Here is a 20492-nt window from a genome sequence, read left to right as displayed (position 1 = left end):
AAAGTTTTCCAAAGTAAGATTTCTTGGAAGTTTAGCCTGCTATCCAATGGCCAGCCAGTAGGTAAGAGAAAATAATCTATATTTCTGTTTGGGAAGGAATGGTCTAACTTAAGGGAGCAAAGCCTCAAAGAATCTAACCCTGATTATTAAAACCGTTTCTAGGCACTTGAGAGGTAAAGCTGGTCCTCATTAACCCTATGTATCTCCTCCCTTATCTCTTAAGTCTGCAGCACCATTTCCTAAATCCCGAAGAAAGGGAATGTTCTCTTCAAATTTTGTGCTAGCATCACCTTGACTTTGAGGAAGTAAAATATAAATTTGGCTTGAGTTTCCCACCTCCCATTTTCTTTCAATAATTGACAGCTAGTCTTCCAGTTTTCCATTTCTAATGGGGGAGGGGGAGGGGACGGAATCCTGCCCTCAGCTCTGCTGAAAAACCTACAGTGGCCTCTGGCCATCCAAGCAGCCCACAGTTTTAACAGAAGGCACCTACTCTTCTATCCAGAGACCACAGCTGCCGCTCACATTTTCCCTTACCAGACTCTACCTGAGATATCCCCTATTCACGGCATTGCTCTTTCAAAACAAATCCTGGACAAAGAAGGATATGCTTGGGGTCATTTATCTCGAGGGACGAGAAAACGGAAACCCAATGCCAGAGATTCTTCAAGACTAGTGGATTGACTGGTAGGGTGGCAGTTTCCTGAGTCCACCAAGTGAGGCCTGGTCAGAGGAAAAGAACTGTCCCAGGCTGCCAAAGGGTTAAATATTTGTTAAGGGTAAAACCTGAGCCTCCTGTTTTTTGTGCTTGCCCGGGGGCCTGCTGGAGATTCAGTATCTCTCGGTTATTTCCTGCGATCACTAAAGCCAGTTTTCAAGAAAACAAGTCGCAGGGGTTTGAAATGTCACACCAAGTGACCTGGGCACAGCATATCCAGGGGCCATTCCCAGCCCCCTCCCACCCGGGCTATCCCCCGCCTCCTGCATTTCGGGTCTGGAAAGAAAATAAACCAAGGACACGCCAGACTGGTTCTGGGTGGACTTATTTTCCCGGGCAGCCACGATCCTAGCGGGGGCTTGTTGTGGCTCCTTCAGTGTATCGCTTGCAGGTGATGCCAAACGAAGATAAGGAGCCGCCGCCCGGCCTTCTCCTCTGTCTAGACAGGGGAATTAATAAATGCAGCGAGATTGATCACGTCGCGCATCCACTCTGGGGACAGCGCCGAGGGTGAGCCGTCACAGCCCCCCTGTTCGCCACGGGCCCGCGGGCTCTTTGGTCGACGGCATGGCCCGAGTGGCAGGCGTGCGAGGCGCCCTGGACAGGGGGTTCGGAAAAGAAGCGCCGGAAGGGCCCGAATGCACCGGCCGAAAATACAGCGAGCGGTGGAGGCTCGGCCTTTGGGGGTGCACCGGACTGGGTTCTGCTCCAAGAGCAGAGGCAAAGCTGAGGGTACGAGACGCCCTCGCGAGCCTGACCGCAGGCTGGAGTCCGCCGAACTGCCGCTAACCGAGCATCGCAGGTTTCCCGCTCAAACGAGGTTTCCCCCCACTGCCCCGCGGACCTCGGCCTCGAAACGCCCGGGACCGGGGAAGGGTGGTGGGCAATGCAGACAGAGCGTGGCCTGGAGCAAGGGGCACGCGCCGACTTCCGGGAGGGCCGCCGCGCTTTCTAAAGCGCCAGCCAGGGCCGCCGGGGGGCGCACAGACCCAGCCCCGCCCCCCCCCAACAGCGCCCAATCCCCGCCGGGCCCGCCCCCCGGCCGCGCGGGAGCCCTGAGGGCAGCGGCGCGCGAGGCGCGGGCACAAGCAGCTGGGCCCACCCCTGGGCACCCGCGGCGGGTTCTGCTCGGCCGCTGTTTCGTTGAAACAAGCTCCGAGCCCCAACCGGCGCTCGTCCAGCCCTCCCGCTGTGCCCACAGCACACAGCAGCAGCATCGCATCGGGTTATTATTATTTTTTATTAACATCAAAATATCCATCCCACTGTGAACTGGCTGTTCTTACAATAAATAACAATAACTTACGTTTTGTTCGGCAAAGGCTCACACACTCTGTCCTCCGTCGACTGATAATTTAAAACATTTTCAGGAAAGTCTCGTTTCTACTTTTTTCCGGCAATCATGCGCTTTGGGGATTGAGTGTCTGTTCCATTGGATTGTCCCCGCTTAGAGCCCAGGCAAAGCTGCCTGGGAGCGCGGGACCGGCTTGGGGTTGGAGCCCGCCTGGGCGAGTTCTGGGGGTGGCCCGGCGCCAGATGGGCCCTGCGTGTTCTCCGCGGGTAGGGGACGCGGACAGAGCGGCAGCAGCCACGCGGAGCGAGGGAAGAGAAGAGGGCAGAGCTAACTCTAGTAAATCCCAAATTCTGGTTTTGAAAAAATAAAAGTTCTTGGATCAGGGCTCTCCGGTCTGGTGAAAGCAGGTTGCATCCTGGCGCTTTGGGCTGTCCTGACTGCTTCTCTGTCCTCTCTCTTTAAATAACAATAATAATAATTACAAAGGCGAGAGAGTTTTCGGAGCTGGAATGGCCAGAGCATGGGTGAGTCTCATGCAGGGAGCATGCGAGGTCCGCGGGCTGGCGAGGATGGGGTCCCCTCACGTCTCCACAGGACTCGGCACCATGCTGTTGGGGGTGTCCGGGAGCTGCGAGGACAGGGAGGTCACATCGCTGCCGGAGGAGTTGCCTAGCGAGCCAGACTCAGAGAAGGAGACCTGGGGATGCAGAGACACCAGGAAAAGGCAGGTGAAGAGATGCCAGAGCTGGTGCCCCCAGACCGTGTGCTCTGAGTTGAGGGTGTCCCTTAGGGACAAGCCACCAGCTGGGAGCAAGCCCTTCGGGGAAGTGGGCCAGGTCCCCAAGCGCACTCTAGGGTATTAGGCGAGAGCTGGAGTTGGGTTAATCCCTCTACCTGCCTCTTGAGGGCTTTAATCCAGAGAGACTTGCGTTAGAGCGAATTATGTATGGGCGGAGGTGCAGTTGCAGTCCCCCCCAACGTATGCCCCCTCTCATTGTCTATGACAGACCCCTGGGAAGTACCCCCTTCCCACCTCCGCCCAAGGGCCAAATCCCACCCCTCCGAGTAGTGAGGTCAGGTGGGTAGGGCAGGACCTCACCAGCTGCTGGAAGGCGGGTTGGTCCAAGTCACTCTGGAGGGCAAATTCGCTGAGGGCTTTCCACGGTGGCTGGTACGTCTGCACCTCCACTGCGCTGCCCTGAACAGCACTCTCGTGGCGGATGGGACTGCCCGCCACGAGGGGCGTCCCGGTCAGTCCTTGGAGGCTCTGAGGGACAAGTGGAAGTGGAGGTGAGGGCCGCTCAAGTTAGGCCTTACCTCTCCCGCCGCCTTTGGCACTGAGGCCCCAGGCATTGGCCCAAGATATGGGTCCTGGTTTGGGGGGAGACGCACATTCCACCGTACCCAGGTGAGCCCTCCCTCCCCAGTTAAGATGCCCCGGACACAGAACCTCCACCATAGTCCAGCCTCAGCGTTGGCAGCCAACAGAACAAAGGGATTTGAGGCCTGTATTCCCATTTTTCAAGAGGAAAAGTGTTCAAACCGAGCCATGCCAAGAGGACACAACCCGCCGGGACTAGCGGGAGATGCATAACCATGCCTCCTGCGGCTTGGAGCTGTGCCAGCTCAGGTCTGCCGCTGGAACAAGGAGGAGACCCGACATCAGGTACAATAATTATTGAGCCTTAATCCCCAAGGTAAGCCTTTCTCTGAACGCACAAACAAACGCTTTTGGAGAGTCCAGTTGCCCCTGGATGTCCCCAGAGCCCGCCCTGAAAAGGGCACCCAGATGCTGCCGCGAGAACTCGAGGCCCCACCTGACCCGCTCCTCCGCTGCACGGTCCCTCACCGTCTTGTCGTTGTGTTGCTGCTGCTGCAGCTGCTTCATGAGGATGGATTTCTTCTTGTCTTTGCAGCGCTTGTTCTGGAACCAGACGCGGATGACCCGTGGGCTCAGGCCCGTCATCTCCACCAGCTGCTCCTTCATGAGCGCGTCGGGCCGCGGGTTGGCGGCATAGCACGTCCGCAGAGTGTGCAGCTGCTTCTCGTTGAGCACCGTCCGCACGCGGGTTGTCTTCTCCGTCTGTTTGTGCACGTGCGGGCGCAGTGAGGGCTGCCGGCCCGACGCGGGGTCTGCGAGGACAGGCGGACAAGACGTGAGAGAGGGGCCGCCACCCGCCTGCCCCGTGCCCCACCTTGCGGCGGCTGAGCCCTCCGAGGCTCTATTTCGTTCCTTTTTCTATTCCGTTGATTTCGTTTTATTGTTCGTCTCCCTTTCCAATTGTTCGCCCTACCCCGAGGGAGCTCTGCATTTTCGTCCCTTCCCTAGTTCCCCGATCGGGCTGCCCCGCAGCGCTGTCCCCGGAGCTCCATCAGGGCGTGGGAGTCCTGCGCTACGCCGGCTGCGGGAGCCGGGTGGCCGCTCCCGGCTGTGCCTCCTCCACTTACCCGACCCTAGGAATGCCCGTTTGGGCCCTGCGGGACGAAGGAGGCCCTCCGGAAGAAGTCGGAGTTTCAGAGGAAGAAGAAGGAGGAGCTCCCGGGACTCTGAGGGGGAAGGGGACCGACAGGGGCCCAGAGCGCCGCGCAGCTTTGGGGTTAGGGGGCTTGTCTCCCGCTCTTGGGGGCCTGCGAGAGCCATTCCTCCTCGTGCAGAGACCACTGGGACAAGGCCGCGAAGACCCAGCCTGGGGTGCGGACGGTCCTCAAGGGACCAAACGTTCTTCACTGCCAGCTCTCCAGCCTCAGCTCTCGGGTCTCCTCGTTCAAGGCTCCAGCTTCCCTGGCCCGGCGCAGCTCACCCTCCCGGCCCGAGCGCAGCGGCTAGCATTCTCGCTTGGCTTTGGGAACTCTCAACCCCGGGGAAATAGCGCCTGACCCCCGCGCCGGCAGCCTGAAACCCGTAACACACAAAAAGTACCTCTGAGACCCGAAATCCGGTGCACTCAACACCAGCTTCATCCTGTTTCACACCCCCATCCAAACTAGGTCCACACACCCATGGATAATATGCTGCACTGTTTCAATTTATATCCTCCTTCAGGCATTTCTAGGTCTGAATAAATATTTACAAATAGTCCATCCAGCTCAATTTCCTCATTCTATAGGAGAGGAAAGAGAGGACCAGAGAGGGGAGGAGCACTACAAGATCACAGAGCACCCAGAGGCTCAGCCAGATCTGGAGATTGGTGCTTCAGGTCTGTGGCTGCCCAGCCTGGGGGCACCATCCTGCCCACTAAACAGACACTCAGACCCCATCTCTGGGAAGCTCCTGATTAGCACCCAGGGCATCATCCCTTGAAATGTTTTCTATGACCTCAAGTCCACTGTGCCACCACACCCTCCCCACGGAAGAAGCACTCTGCTAAGTTGTTCATCAAACTGGGTCTCAAAACACAAATACAGACACCGGCTCTTTGTTGGGGCGGCTGGCCTGCTAGTTGGCGGAGCCCAGGCCCAGATCTGGGATGGGAGATGTATTCCTTACACACATACCCCCAGGCAAACCTAGCTTTCCTCTCTGGCAGTAACACATAGTGCTTGTAATTCCCCATACAAGTTTCCCAGACAGGCACTGCTAAGATTCTGTTGTCATTCACGCTCCTACTCCTGGCAGACCGTCCCACATATTCCTGATCATGGAGAACACAATTTTCGACAATTCCCCGCATGCTCACACACTCCTACACACAATCCCTGTTCATGTTGATCCACAAACGATTCCCACCCCCCCCCCACACACACACACTCTCCTGTGTTCCTAGCCACAGATCTGCACTCACACAGAAACACACAATCCTGGCAAACGGAACCGCGCACGAGTGACAACTTTTCGTCCGAGCACAAGCACTCCGGTAACACACACTCGCACGTGCACTCACAACAGCGCAGGGGGCGCCGGGCCCCGCGCGCGGCTTACCTGGCAGATGCAGGCCGCGGGCGCCGGGGAGCGGGCCGGGGCTGCGCGGGCTGCCGGCCGCGGCGCGCTCCAGCAGGAGGCCGTGGTCGGCGCGGCAGAGCAGCTCGTGCTCCCGCAGCGAGAACTCGTCGCCGGGCAGCAGCTGGCGGCTGCACACGGAGCAGCGGAAGCACTCGATGTGATACACGCTGTCCCGCGCCCTCATCACCAGATCGCTGCTGCTGAAGCCCACCTGGCACTTGGCGCACTTGATGCCGAACAGCCTGCGGGCCCAAGGCGCGGTCTGTGTCAGCGAGGGGCCTGAGGCCCGCCTCGCCTCCCGGTCTGCGACCGGCTCCGGGCACGCGGGCCCAGGACGCTTTGTGGCCCACAGGGAGCTTGCGGGGACCGACCCTCGGGGCGTTCGCAGGCCCAGACGCTCACGGCGGCACACGTTCGGAGTAGGAGTGGCCTTCTCTCCAGGCTGGGGAGCGCAGACAAGCCGCCACCCCCAGCCCCAGCCCCAGCAGGCGGTAGCTGAGCCCCGGCTCTCGCCGGCCTCACCTGACATAGTCCCGCTTGCAGTAGGTCTTCCCGTCTCTCACGAAGCACGTGCACGTCTCGTCCAGGTACTGGCTGCACTCGGCGCACTTGAGGCAGGCGGCATGCCACTCCAGGTCGGGCGACACCCGCAGGATAAACTGGTCGTGGATCTGACTCCCGCAGCCCACGCACATGGCCGTCCCGGGCTTCTCTGCCAGGGAAGGGCGCGGGACCCGCGTCAGGCCAGGCTCTCCGGACCCGGTCTGGGCCTCGGCCACGCCAACTCCAACCCAACCCAACCCGCTCGCTCCCTCGTTCCCTTTCAAGAATTGCGACTACAAGAAGGAAGTGGGCTTTCTAAACGTCCAAACAATTGGAAACGAAAAAACAAAACCTTCTGAATTTGCGGAGGCTTTTTGTCTCCTCTCCACCCTCAATTTTTTTTCCGCTACTACATTCATTTGGACACAGTCATTTTATTGATATATCTTGTAACTAAGAGCTAATACGTAGGGGGGAAGAAAGAATAAAAAGACATTTAAGCACTGCGGACGCCACCGCATCAATACTGAACGGTGATGTTCCGGCATTTCCGTCCACACACTCCCTCTTACAGCGACTCCCTCCAATCCCAACACAGACACATCAGCTTTCATCGGAGTCTCCTCTCATCCTCTCTGACATTTCTTAAATATCCCATATCAAGCTAGAGAAATCTGCCTTCTTGGAAAGGCCAAAAAAGACATGCAAGCAAGCAAAAGAGCCCATATTCCCCAATCAAACCTAGTTGCCCTAGCGCAAAACAGAAGCAGATTTCACAACCTGAGGTCAGCCTAGCAGCCTAACATTGAGAAAGAATGTTTAATTGTAAATTAAAACAACAGGATTCCAAAGGACAAGTGGCCTGCAGGAGAAATGCATTCGTTTTGTTTTTTTTCTCTCCCAGTGTCCTGTCAAATAGAAGCCACTTGTAGAATCCGCTAAACATTCTTCTGCATTAGAAATAATGCATATTAAACACATACACATACACATACACACCCACATACAGAGAGAAAGACTTACTCTTGGAATGATCCCCCATAGCACCCAGAAAAGGATAATGAAAAATAATATCCACCATGCAGAAAAGAGATGTGCGCAAAGTGTGCGGGCAGGGGCAGAAGGACGAGGGTCGCGTGCCCAGCCTCGGCTCTTTGGTAACTAACTCCTCCTGCCCCGCTGAGTTGAAGGAGCGATTCCGCACCGGCCCGCACGCAGCATGACGTCAGCACGCACTCGCCCGGGGCCGGAGCTGGGGGCGGGACCTGTGGCGTCATGAAGCTTCCCCAGAACCTCGGGGGATGCGGGGGAAGTAATGGGGACCTGGGGGCTGTAGGGCGGGGTGGCTTGGGTGGAAGGCGAGGGTGACGGGGGATTGGCTGCAAGGAAATGGACAAACCCTGATTGGCCCGGAGTGAACAATGGAGCGCAGCCCCCTCGTCCGAAATCTACCAGGATCCTCTCTCCCGCCCCCGATCGGGCTATCCCTGCTGGACCTTGCGTCACCGCCGAGCTGGCTCCGCGGCCACCGCAGCTCTGAGCTTCCTCATGGATTTGCCGGGCAGTCTCCGCAGGCGTGCCCGAGCGGGGTGATGGATACCTGGGGAGGGGGTGGGGACGGGGGGGAGGGAGGCCTCTCCTTTAAATGCTCCCTACTGTCACAAATAAAAAAATTAAAAAATCCACTCTTTTGGAACGAGAGCTAGGGGAAAGGGAGGTCTGTTTGGACATAACCATCACCGTCCAGCCGATCACCTTTCTCCTCTCGTGCGCCTTTGTCCCCAGGGTACAAGCTAGAGAGAGAAGTTAGGGAACGACCACTGGCGTTTGGATAAACTCTTTTTAGACTTCCCCCATCCGCCCGCCTGTGGAAAACTTCTCCAAGTTGGAGCATTAGATGAGTAGCGCCAGAACGCAGAATTCGAAGACGCTTGTCGGATCCTGATTCGAGCCTTGACTTGCATTTGGAGGTTTGGCGGGGTGTGTGTGTGTAAGGGAGGGGGGGTAATTTAACACGGACTCCCCTCATCTTTTCCCCACCCGAATAGCACAGCTCCTTCTAGGAACAATGCTGGGGTCGAATGTATGTCCTACTTCCCAAATAAGCGATTTTTATAAGCTCTTCTGTTTGATTTCACAAACCAACTGCAACGCAAATAATCAGAAACAAATGTAGCTCGCGGGGTAATTTACTATCTGTGCACTGGTTTGTCGGTCCTTAGAAAACCCAAGACTTTGGAGCAGAATCCAAGCATTTCTTTCTTTCAAAGAAATCGCTGTGGGTTTTGTTTGAAAGGGTTCAAAGACTGGCCCATGAATTATAAATAACATATATCTAACCATGGTGGCTGTTGTTTTCCCTTTAAAAGGTGTACCAAGAACTTGGTGCGCGCCTTGGGGTAAAATGTCAGCCCGCGGACGGGTCGGCCTGAGGGTGCGGTCGAGCGCTGCGGCCTTTCTACTAAAAATCTAAGTCTGTTTGGCCTCAAGCTCTCGGTTGCTCTCTGGGAAAGGGGTGCAGCCAAGGGTGCAGGGAGAGACTTTGCGGAGAGTTCGGGCTAGGCCCTCCATACACACCAAACTCGCTACTTGACAATGGTCCACGCACAGCCAGAGAGCGCCCACCCGCCGCCCCCGAGCTGTGGCTAGTGCTTCACGCCGGCAGTCCCGTCGTCCCGCAAGGCTTTCGATCACCGCCACTACCTTTGAAACATCTTGTCACCAGTCTGGTTCTTCCGCACAGAAGGTTCGATCGCTCTGCTGACAAGCCATTTCTTGCGTCTTTGGCTACTAGCTCCCACAAAGGGCGCTCACCCTGGGTGTGTACGGAGCAGGTCGGGGATGAGGAGGATGATGCGTTTGAATATGTTTTTGTAAATAAATGGCGTTGAGGAGCCAGGGGAAGGGCAATCTGCGCTTGTATCCTCACCAGGCTACTGTGACCTAAGGCATCTTATTTTACTTCTCTGTCCCTCAGTTTCCTCATGTGTAAAATGGGGAATAAAATAGTAGCTATCTCTACTATTGTAAGAATTAAACGATTCTCTGGAAAAGGCTTAGAATGACACTTGACGTATACTAAGTGTGCAATACGTGTTACCTGTGATAATTATCATTATGGCTATATCTTTGTGTTGGGAGCCTCTGTGTATGCTGTGTCTTTCCTGCATGGGTGCCTGTGTGTGGAGGGGAGGTCTAAATATGTCTGTGTGTATATCATCTGAAGATTTCTTTGTATATCTCACTGTGCATTTGCTCTGTGTGTCTGCTGTGGGGTGGAAAATAAAACAGTGTGGCTTGAGTGTAGTTTGCATACAGGTGATGTCTGTGTACCTGGGCATGCAGTCCTGAAATGGGGGCATGAGGTGAGCATATTGGTGAGCTAGGCTGTGTGCCTGGGCCATGAGCTTCCTCCTTAGGCCACTCTAAGCCTCTCCTGGTTTCCAGCATCTGGCCAGGAGCAAGTGACTAGTCAATAACTCAAGTTTGAAGGCCACCAGGAGAGGATGCCTCCAGCAGAATCTTAGGCCTGGACTTTAACCCTCTTCTGCCAAGAAGAGAAATTTATCACCACCTGGAAAAAAAACAATCTTTGAGGCCATCTTAGGGGGAGGGGAGAAATAGTCACCTCTCCTGGAATGCCAGGAAACCTAGTCAAGAATTAATATTTGTTCAGACCCTACCAAGTGCAAATCCCCTGTTATTAGCCTACCAAATCATGTTATGACATGGGCAATATTAGACTCATTCAATCCCCAAGGAAACTGAGGCTTCCTGAGCAGACATGACTGTTTCCAGTCACAGGGTAAGTCAGAGCTGACATTCAAAGCCAGGTCTGCCTGGTTCCATCTCCCTTGCTTCTTTCAATGTGGCCGCTGAAGACCCACAGAGGTATGGTTCTACCACTCACCCCCTTCACCTCTCTGGAGCTGTAAAGCCAGCAACCTGTTTCAGGGTCCCTCAATGTGGGTCTCCTGGGTCATAGCCACCCCTGGAAGACCAATGCAAGTGTGGGAGAAGAGAAAACAGAGAAAACGCTTACCCTGGCACAGCCACAGGGCACCAATGACCTGGCCCTGCCCTTGTTCTCTGCCTCCTGGTGGCTCCCGGGGTGCCCTTCTAGGGGAGGCAGGGGCCACAACACTCTGCACATCCCAGGCTACCACAAGCAGGAGACCTGGATGCCTGCTTTGCTGGGCTCTGGAACACTGTCTTCCCTTAGTAGAAATAGCAGCTTGAGGTCCGTAGCTCTTCATTATCCCATAAAACTAGCCCCAGCTGTGACCTTCCTCCTGGGAAGATTTCAGAAGCACAGAGAAGTCCCCTGAATTCCATCTCCCCAAATCTCCTCACCCCATCACTGCTGCCTAAAACTCTGCTCACAGTTCCACTAAAAGGTCAGCTTACTGTGCAAAGATCCTTAAGAAAGAACAGAATAACAGGTGGTCATTCATACTACAGTGATAGTGGCTCTTTCCCTGGGAACGAGACCTAAGAGAAGGAGCAGGAAAGCACAAGTCCCCAGGGTTGGGAGGTGGGTCACCAAAGCAGGCCAGCTGGCAAAAAACCCACTTTTATTATTTTACAGTTTTGCTTAGTCAGTCCTCCCATCCTTCCTTTTCTTCCTTTTCTTCTACAGTCTAGAACTGGAAAGCTGGGAGAGCCTTTAGAGCCTCTCTCTTCCAGGTCTGTGTTTGACAGAGAAGAAACAGACCACTGGAGAAGGTGGTCATCCTCTCTCTGACTGTCCATGAAAGGACAGATCCTGCTTGGGGCGCCCAGACAGCTCCCCCACATGCACACACACACACACACACACACGCACGAACACATGTGCACATGTGCATGTATACATGCACACACACATGCACACATGCATGCCCACACGTACACACATGCATGCATGCACATGCACACATATGTGCACACACATGCACACACATACTGGACTTCCTTCCCCACTAACTGCCTTCCAGATCTTACCCACTCAAGAGACCCTCATCTGCATAAAGATGTTTTGTCTCCTTGTTTCCATGGAATCACACACATGGGGAGGAATACTGGGTATAACCTACATCTTCAACAGCAGCATCATAATAGCTATCATATCGGCCTCTTGCTTGGGGCCCCCTTCACACACATGGCTGCCCTTATACTCACATTTCTAGAAAGAAGTTACTATTGTTTAAATTATCCCTACTTCACAGATGAGGAAACTGAGGCTTCGAGAGGTTAAGTAATTTGTCCCAGGTTACAAAGCTGGCGGAGCCTTTGAACCAGCCTCTCTGCCTCCAGATCCTGCTTATGGAATCATTACACCATCTTGCTTCCTGATCATTCACAAAGGGGATGCCACAGGAATGATGCCCACCCAACACAAAGGAAGTTGATGCCAGTGAAAAGGGCATTAATCTCTACCATGAGTATCAGAAAGGAAACGGAAGCCCAGAGACCTTGCACCCAGCATGTGAGTGACAGAGATGGAGCTGGAAGCCAGGGCTCTTCCTGCTAGCATCCCTGGGGATGGGGTTCTACCCTTGCCCATCTGAGGACCAGCCCACCTGGCCCTGCCATGGCCATAGGCCTCTACTTTTCTCCCAAGGCAGTTGGAGATGTGTAGAACAGGAAAAAGAGGCCTCAGCATTCACATCGTCACCCACCATCCAGTTCTGAGAACTCAGCTTTGGTGTGGCAGTTGGGCACCAAGCTTCAGAGAAAGCAACTAAGACCTGAGAAAAGGAAGAAACTTGACAAGACTCTAGGCCTTCTGACAGGCAAACCTGTGCTCTCATCTGAGGCTCTATCACCTGCCTCCCACTGACTTCCTTTGAGCAAACAGCCACCCAATGGCACTGCTGGGCCCCTCCCTTCTCCTGAACCCTATCTTCCCTGACGCCCACTGAGCACTTGCGGCAGGCTGAGTCCTGGGCTAAGTTATTGCAGACCATATCATTTAACACCCAGGTTGTCCATGAAGCCAACCCTGCCTCTAAGGCATTGAGGTAGGTTTTATAGTCATCTTTCAGCAGCTCAGAAATGAATAAACCAGTAACTGTCACATGTTAAAACAACTAGTAAGAGGTGGTACTGAGACTCAAACCCATGTCCTCGCTAGTCCATGAGACTAGTTATAAACTTGTGCTTTTGAGTCTGCCCCAGATGGGACAGTGGACATGTGTCAAAGTCATTCTGTATTAAGAAAACCATAGTCTATATCACTCTTTTCCTTGGGAGATCAGTAAGATAATTATAAAAGGATGAGAAAAATGAACCCTTTTTAAAAACATAAGGGAGCTTTGTTTCTTTCCAAATCACACCCTGAAGGCAGCTGCAGGGAGAACCACCAGCTCTAGATTTTCAGGGAGAAGGCCAGGGGAAGGAGTTGTGCTTGGCAGTTTGGGGAAAAGTTGCATATTTCCTATCTTTCCAGAAGGGGGAACCCTCGCCACCTTGGCATGGCCTGGGAGTGCTTCTGAGCAGTCTGGCCCAGCACACTGGTGTTCCTGTCTTCTGCCGGCCCACATCCTCATGGGGCCTCCCTTCTAGTCACTTAGAATGAATCCCTTCCCTTACTGAGATCCAGGTAGTGGGTAAAATGAGAAAGAAAAGAAGGGAAGGAAAAAGGGAGAGACTGAGTTCCAAAGAGAAATAGATTCACCAAAGCAGGATCAGATGGTGGTTTTGCAGCGAGGCCAGCCTTTTGCAAATGGGCCAGGCTTCAGGCTGGGGCCCTGGATGGACAGGGTGTGCTTCACTGAAACAGATAACAGGTAGAAAAGAGAGGAAGATAATGGTAAGTGACAAAGAGTCTCTCCTTTGACCAAACTCCAGGTGGGATCCTCTGAGCCCTTTTTTGACTAGGTCTCAACCTTGAACAAAACACTGACATGGGTTCTGACAGCTCAAGGCTATATCCACAGGACCACCCTACCTGCCCACCCCCCCCCTCCCTAAATGCCTTCCTAAGAAAACTCAAGGCTGTCAAGAGAATTTACTGTTTGTTTCTGTCAACATCTGAAGATAGGGCCCTTGTCTCCCAGCCTCTTTGGGAGGGAAGAACCTACCTTGGATAAGCAGTTAGCAAACCCACATGGGTTTCTCCTGAACCAACCCCTACTTCCTGCTTTTTGTACTTTTTCACTTCTCTGACTCTCCTGAACCCCCGTCCCCTCCCCTCCTTATTCCCTCATTCTCCCTTTAAAACAGCCAGTCACCTCTGTACAAGTCAAAGTTGAGTTCAGTGCACATGGGACTCTGCCCTGTTACTATACTATATTTCTGACTAAAATCAGTCCTTGCCACTGTACCTAGTGTCCGGCTTTGTTTACCTTTGACTAGGGGTCAGCACCGTGACCTAGACTATAACAGGAACACAAAGGAGGGACCTAGAATAGAATGGTTGGAAAGTCTTCCTGGAGCCCATGGCATCTCATCTGAGCCCTGTAGGATGAGTATGATTCTTCCAGACCAAAAAGGAGAAAGGAAGAGGGAACGGTTTTGCAGAGAGAGGAAGGAGGTGTGTGAGTCATGTGCATTTTGGGGGAAATGTGAACCTGGAGTCAGGAATGACTTGGGCAGTGGCGGACATCATCCACAGCAGGTCCAGGTAGCTGGGCTGTCACAGAGGAGATAGATGACAAAAGACTGAAAGAGAAGTTTGGGTTAGACTGCAGGAAGCCTCAAATGCCAGGCTGAGGAATTCTGATGGCATTCTTTCGGCGAAGGAGAACTGTGATCCTGATGTAGTGTAAAGAAATTCAAATGGGGAAATGGCATGAACATAGCTGTTCTGTGGAAAGATGAACACATGGATGAATCAAGCAAGGCAGGAAATAAATGGGACACAAGTCAGGAAGGTGTGGGAGGAAGTGAAGGAAGAAGATGTGCTTGTGGACTTTGGGCCAGCCCCTCTCTCTCCTTAGAAATGGACAGGCTAGGAGAAAGCCTGATTTGGAAGAGGGGTGGATAGTGACCAATCTCAACCATTTACATGGGGCAATGGGAAGAATCTCTATATGTAATCCTGAAGAAAGTGGAAAAGAATATCACTGCCTTGTAACTTACTTGCTAAAGATATTGAAAAAATATACCTGGGTTCAGATCCAGACCAGCATCATAGGGAACAATCCTATATTGTGAGTTGTATCTTCCTGGGGTGGGAGTAGACTTCAGGTTTTTTCTGCTGTGCTATTCTGGGCCAGTGCCCTGAAGTCAGCGAATGTAGGCATAGAATCATATTTGCCCTGACTCATGTGGTCCTAGCATTTTCCTTTAGCAGTATTTCTAGATTCAAATTAGAGGAAGTGTCAGCCATCTGCTTGACTTGAACTTTAGTGATGCCTATTTTTCATTTTATTTCCCCAGCAGGAAAACTGAATATTGTAATAGGCTCCTCCCACTGCATAGATGTGGGTGTTTAGGTTTTGCAGACTTTGGGACCCACTTCCAGCCCCCTTACCAATCATAGATGCTTGCCTTTTATGATACTAAAACAAATGGGTAATCATTTATTGTATGCCCTCAAATGTGAGGATGCCTCTTCACAAAGCTATTGTCATAACCTTTAAAGGTTTTGAAGGATGTCTTTTATTCTCTCCAACACACATTCATAAGACGCTAAATACATGTGGTTTTTTTTCTCAGACCACAGACTTTTCAAAGACCACAGACTTATGTCTTATTTTGTCTCTTTGTCACCTTAAAATAAACTAGGAATTATAAATGACACCAAATATTTGGCTATTGTCAAAGCCCATCCAGCAACGATTTTTCAAAAGAACACAGATAGGATCCTCTTTCACTGGAAAACATCTTCTGAAGGCTAGAGTTACCAGCAAATTCCAAAAATAGAAAAAAAATGAGATAATAGAATCTGGGTTGTCACCTCTTGTCCAATGGGATTATCTGATGTCTAATCATGGACAGATTGTGATTAATGTGATTGTGGATGGGGCATTAATCCGATTCAGGAGGGAATCCAGTCAGATTTTCATCTGCTCCAAATGTGTAATTGGTTTGGAGGCAGCAGCAAAGCAGCTTGTACCAGATTTTGCCGCATCACGGTGATGAGGTCTATTTTGATCAGCTTGAGTTATGGGCAATATAAATTATTTATAGCCACTTTAGACATGCCTTATACTTGTAAAGACCTTCAAAACAAAATAACATTCCTCTTGCTATTGTAGGAATCTCATTCAGCTGAATCTTGAAGCCCATAGCTTGTAAAAAGCAAGGGAGAGAAAAGATTATAGGCCAGTAGGCTCATCATCAAGTACTGACTGAACATTACAAGGAACCAGAGATTGAACCAGACTATAGAGGAGGCCAACTGTTGCATACAGAATGGTCTTGCATACAGAATGGTTGCATACAGACTATAGAGGAGGCCAACTGTTGCATACAGAAGCCCAAAAGGATTTTGCTGTAGCTGAGAAGAGAGACCCAGACTAGGGAAAGCACAAGCATCCACAGAAAACAGTATGTGGTGAGGCTCATTCAAGCTGAGCATAAAGCAGAATTCCTTCTGAACTAGGCAAGTTTCATGAAAGTGGTGGGATTTGAGCTGGGTCTGTAAAGGAGAGAAAGCTTCCACTGTAGCCTATGAGTGAGGAGGGAAAGTGCTGGGGGCAAAAGCTGGCATGCACATGAACACTGGGTACAAGGAAGGATGGTCTGGGTGGAGGGAAGGGGAGATACTATTATTTACTGAGCAGTTACTATGTGCTATGGATGGTTCTTTATTCATCTCCTACATTCCTCGTGTATCAGCAGGGTGCTTTGGGCTAATAGAAAGCCCAGTTAAAAGTAATACCATAAACAGGAAATGAGCAGGCTCAAACAACAAGCACAGAGGTAGGGCAGACTGTACAGTTGGATGACCCAGGGCTTCAAAGGTGTCATCAGCAGGTTTTTTTCTGTTTCCCTGTTCTAGTGTCAAGAGACTCAGTTCCATCCTAGGGATGGTTCTTATGGTCACAGAATGGCTGCCAAAATACCTGGGACCATATACCTCCTTGTCTGTGACCAGCAGGAGAAGCTGGCTTTCTGGGGCTCTCACCAAAGGTCAAGAAAGCTTCTTTTCAGAATCTCCCAGAAAACCCATTTTCTGTTTGACTCAAACTGGCTTAGATATGCCTATTCCTGATCCAATAACTGATAAGGAGTCAGACTCCTTTGTTGGCTTAGACTAACTAGTACAGGCACATACACACCACCACTGGAGTGCTGATAAATGTTTAAGCAGAACTGGTTCTCTAGGAGCACCTGGGTGGCTCACTCAGTTGAGTGTCCAAGTTTGGCTCAGGTCATGATCTCTCAGTTCATTAGTTCAAGTCCCACATAGGGCATTCTGCTGTCAGCCTGTCAGCAGACAGCCTCTGTCCCCACTCTCTGTGCCCCTCTCCTGCCTGTGCACTCCTAAAAATACATAAATATTAAAAAAAAAAAACAACTGGATCTCTAGGAAAGAACTTGTACATATACATATATGAGTATTATAAATTTATTTATACAAAGAAGTATAGCAAAGAATTTACAAATAATAATAAAATATGCAATATGCTGTACTGTAAATTCCATATAGCCAATTGATTCTTATAGAATGTTTTCAATGATTTTCACCAAACTTTTGCTAATTTATGATTGCATAATTAAGTAAGTAAATATCTTTCCTATAACCTAGCAATAAACAATTATAAAAATATACTACAATTAATTTTTTTGAGAGAGGGGTAGAGAATGAAAGAGAGAGAATCTTAAGCAGGCTCCACACCCAGCATGGAGCCCGATGTGGGGTTAGATTTCATGACCCCGAGGTCATGACCTGAGCTGGAATCAAGAGTCAGACGCTTAACCAACTGAGCCACCCAGGCACCCCTACAATTAATATATTTTACATGAAAATGTTTAAAACCCTGGTGCTAAGTCAACAGGAAATGTAAAAAGTCTATGTGAAGAAAACTTTCTTGACTAGGGCCAGGTGGAAAAAAAAACAAAAAACCAAAACACATAGAGTACCAAAATATGGTCCAGTATACCATTATTTATATGATGTCAATTTTGCTCCAATTAATCTATAAATGTATAAATCTATAAATGTAATTTGGCATGCCACAAATATAATTAAATTGCCAATGGAATTTGACATAATAATTCTAAAGATAAAATGAAAAAAGCAGTGTGTGAGAATAGTGAGGAAAGTTTATAAAAGAAGAGAAACGAGGGGTGTTTCTCCCTACTAGATATTCAAATGCATTATAAAGTTCTAATAATGAAAACAGTTTTATATTAAAGCAGAACTTGGCAGATTAAAAAAAATTAATGTTTACTTATTTTTGAGAGAAAAGGACAGAGCATGAGTAGGAGAGGGGCAGAGAGAGAGGGAGACACAGAATCTGAAGCAGGCTCCAGGCTCTGAGCTGTTAGCACAAAGGCTGACAATGGGGCTCAAACCCACAAGTGGGGAGATCATGACCTGAGCTGAAGTCAGACACTTAACCTACTGAGCCACCTAGGTGCCTCAGAGATAGCAGGCAGATTTAATATAACATATTGAAAAGACCAAAATCAAACTTTTGGTTTGATATGATTCAGGAGAAAGGCAAACAATTTTCAGTATATATTATTGGTACATTTGAAAAAAATTAAGTCAGACCTCTCTGCACCACATCATTTACCAGAACCTTCTTCAGATGGATTAAAAATTTAAATGTAATGGCAAAAACACAAAGGTATTAGACTAAAATATATGTGACTCTTCCTGTAACCTTGGGATGAGGATGGGCCTTCCTAGTGGCACAATAAAGGTAGAGTCCAGGTGGGAAAGACCAATGGATTTGACCAGATAATACTGCAATGATTGTTGTTCTTTCCAGGCATCCTCATGAGGGTGACATAGTCTTTAAACCCTGCATAGAAATCCCTGATGAACCACCATGATGCCCAAGGAAGACAGAGTGACCTGAAAGTCCAACTACTTCCTTAAGATAACCCAACTTAAGACCATCCAAAATGCTTCATTGTGGGAGCAGACAACATAGATTCCAAGCAATGCAGCAGATCCGCATATCCCTCAATGAGCAGGCTGTGGTGCTGATGGGCAAGAACACCATGACGTGCAAGGCCATCTAAGGGCATCTGGAGAACAACCCAGCTCTAGGAGAAACTGTTTCCTCATATCTGGGGGGGATTATGGGTTTTGTGTCACCAAGGAGGACCTCACTGAGAACAGGACGTTCTGCTGACCAGTAAGGTGCCAGCTGCCACCCATGCTGGTGCCATGGCCCGAGAAGACCTCCTTCTTTCAGGCTTTAGGCATCACCACTAAAATCTCCTGGAGCACCACTAAAATGCAGCTGATTAAGACTGGACACAAGGTGGGAGCCAGCAAAGCCACACTGCTGAATATGCTGAAAATCTCCCCCTTCTCCTTTGGGCAGATCATCCAGCAGGTGTTTGACAATGGCAACCTTTGAAGTGTTTGACATCACAGAGGAAACTGCATTCCCGCTTCCTGGAGGTTGTCCTCAATGTTACCAGCATATGTCTATAGATAGGTTACCCAACTGTTGCATCAGCACCCTATTCTATCATCAGTGGATGCAAATGGGTCCTGGCTTTGTCTATGGAGACTGATTATACCTTCCCACTTGCTGAAAATGTCGAGGCCCATCTGCATTTGTGGCTGCTGCCCCTGTGGCCACAGCCCCAGCCAAAGTTGAAGCAACAGAAGAGTAAGAAGAATCCAATGAAGATCTGGGATTTGGTCTCTTTGACAGATCACCCAAAACAACCAATTGAGCCAACTTTATTTGTGAAACAAGAACCTAAAGTTTTACTTCTTTTACCAAAAAATGCAATGAATGTTTATTATTTATGACAAGTGGGATGGTGCCCTTACAGAAAAAGCCTTAATGTATTGATGACTTAAGTAATTAAGTCATTCTTCAAAACAAGAATGCTAACAAAAAAATGGGCTACAAAGAAGAAAAAATCATGATCAATTATACATGGAAAAATTATTGTCTCAGTACAAATTCAGTAGCTTAAAATAACACCCATTTATTATATCCCTGTTTCTATAACTCAAAATTCTGGGCATGGCTTAACTAGGTTCTCTGCTTGGGGTCTTACAAGGCTGAAATGAATGTGTTGGGTGGGCTGTGCCACACATAGGGAAGGATATGCTTCCAGGCTCCCAGATTGGTGGTAGAATTCATTTACTTGCAACTTTACTTCATGATAGCTTGCTTCTTCAAAGTCAGTAGCACAACAAGAGAGAGAGAGAGACTGAGCAAGAGAGCAAGAGAATGAGATCAAGAGAGAATCTATTGAGTCTCCATCTTCAGGCAGCCCTTTTAAAGGGTTCACCTAATTGAGTAAGGCCCACCTACTTTTGATGAACACAAAGTCAACTGATTAGAACTTCACTTACATCTGCAAAATCCTTTCATTTTTGCTATAGTTGTCAGAAAAAAGTTACAGCCATTCAAGGGGGAGGGGATTATACAGGGTTTAGATCTTTGGGGATTACCTTAAAGTGTACCCACCACATTAATAATGAATGAAAAGCAAATCAAAGCATGGGGAGGAGCCAAGATGGTGGAACAGCATGGAAGTTTTTTGTGTGTCTTGCGTCCATGAAATACAGCCAGACCAACACTAAACCATCTTACACACCTAAAAAACTGATTGGAAGGTTAACACAACAATCTGTACAACCTGAACCACAGAATTCAGCAGAAAGAGAAAAAATTCATTTTTATTTTCAATTTTTATTAAAAATATTTTTCTTTAATTTTTATTACTATATTTTTACTTTTGTGTAAATTTTTTCAAATTCTGTTTTAGTTCCATCATTTTATTTTTGTCTACTTCAGTGTATTCACCCTTTCAAATTTTCAAACTATTTCCTTTTTTCTTTTTCTTTTTTTTCTCTTTTGTTTCTTTTCTTTTTCTTGAATGAAGAAAGAGAAAAACTTCATTTTTACTTTCAATTT

The 20492-nt window shown here is 49.7% G+C and overlaps 1 protein-coding gene and 1 pseudogene across 1 annotated transcript; one reads left to right on the top strand and one right to left on the bottom strand.

Annotated features, from left to right (window-relative positions):
* Positions 1-1939: 1939 nt before the first annotated feature.
* On the bottom strand, positions 1940-7694 carry ISL2 (ISL LIM homeobox 2). The gene is made up of 6 exons (XM_023255043.2): positions 7519-7694; positions 6475-6664; positions 5932-6194; positions 3862-4145; positions 3112-3279; positions 1940-2709 (listed from the first exon to the last, which is right to left on the bottom strand). The coding sequence occupies exons 1-6, from the start codon at positions 7574-7576 to the stop codon at positions 2593-2595; spliced, it is 1080 nt and encodes a 359-aa protein (XP_023110811.1). The 5' UTR covers positions 7577-7694; the 3' UTR covers positions 1940-2592.
* Positions 7695-18431: 10737 nt separating this feature from the next.
* On the top strand, positions 18432-19293 carry LOC101099467 (annotated as a pseudogene).
* Positions 19294-20492: the final 1199 nt, after the last annotated feature.

The sequence above is a fragment of the Felis catus genome, chromosome B3 (assembly GCF_018350175.1).
Source record: "Felis catus isolate Fca126 chromosome B3, F.catus_Fca126_mat1.0, whole genome shotgun sequence".
NCBI classification, from domain to species: domain Eukaryota; kingdom Metazoa; phylum Chordata; class Mammalia; order Carnivora; family Felidae; genus Felis; species Felis catus.
This window is presented reverse-complemented; position numbering and strand designations above follow the sequence as displayed.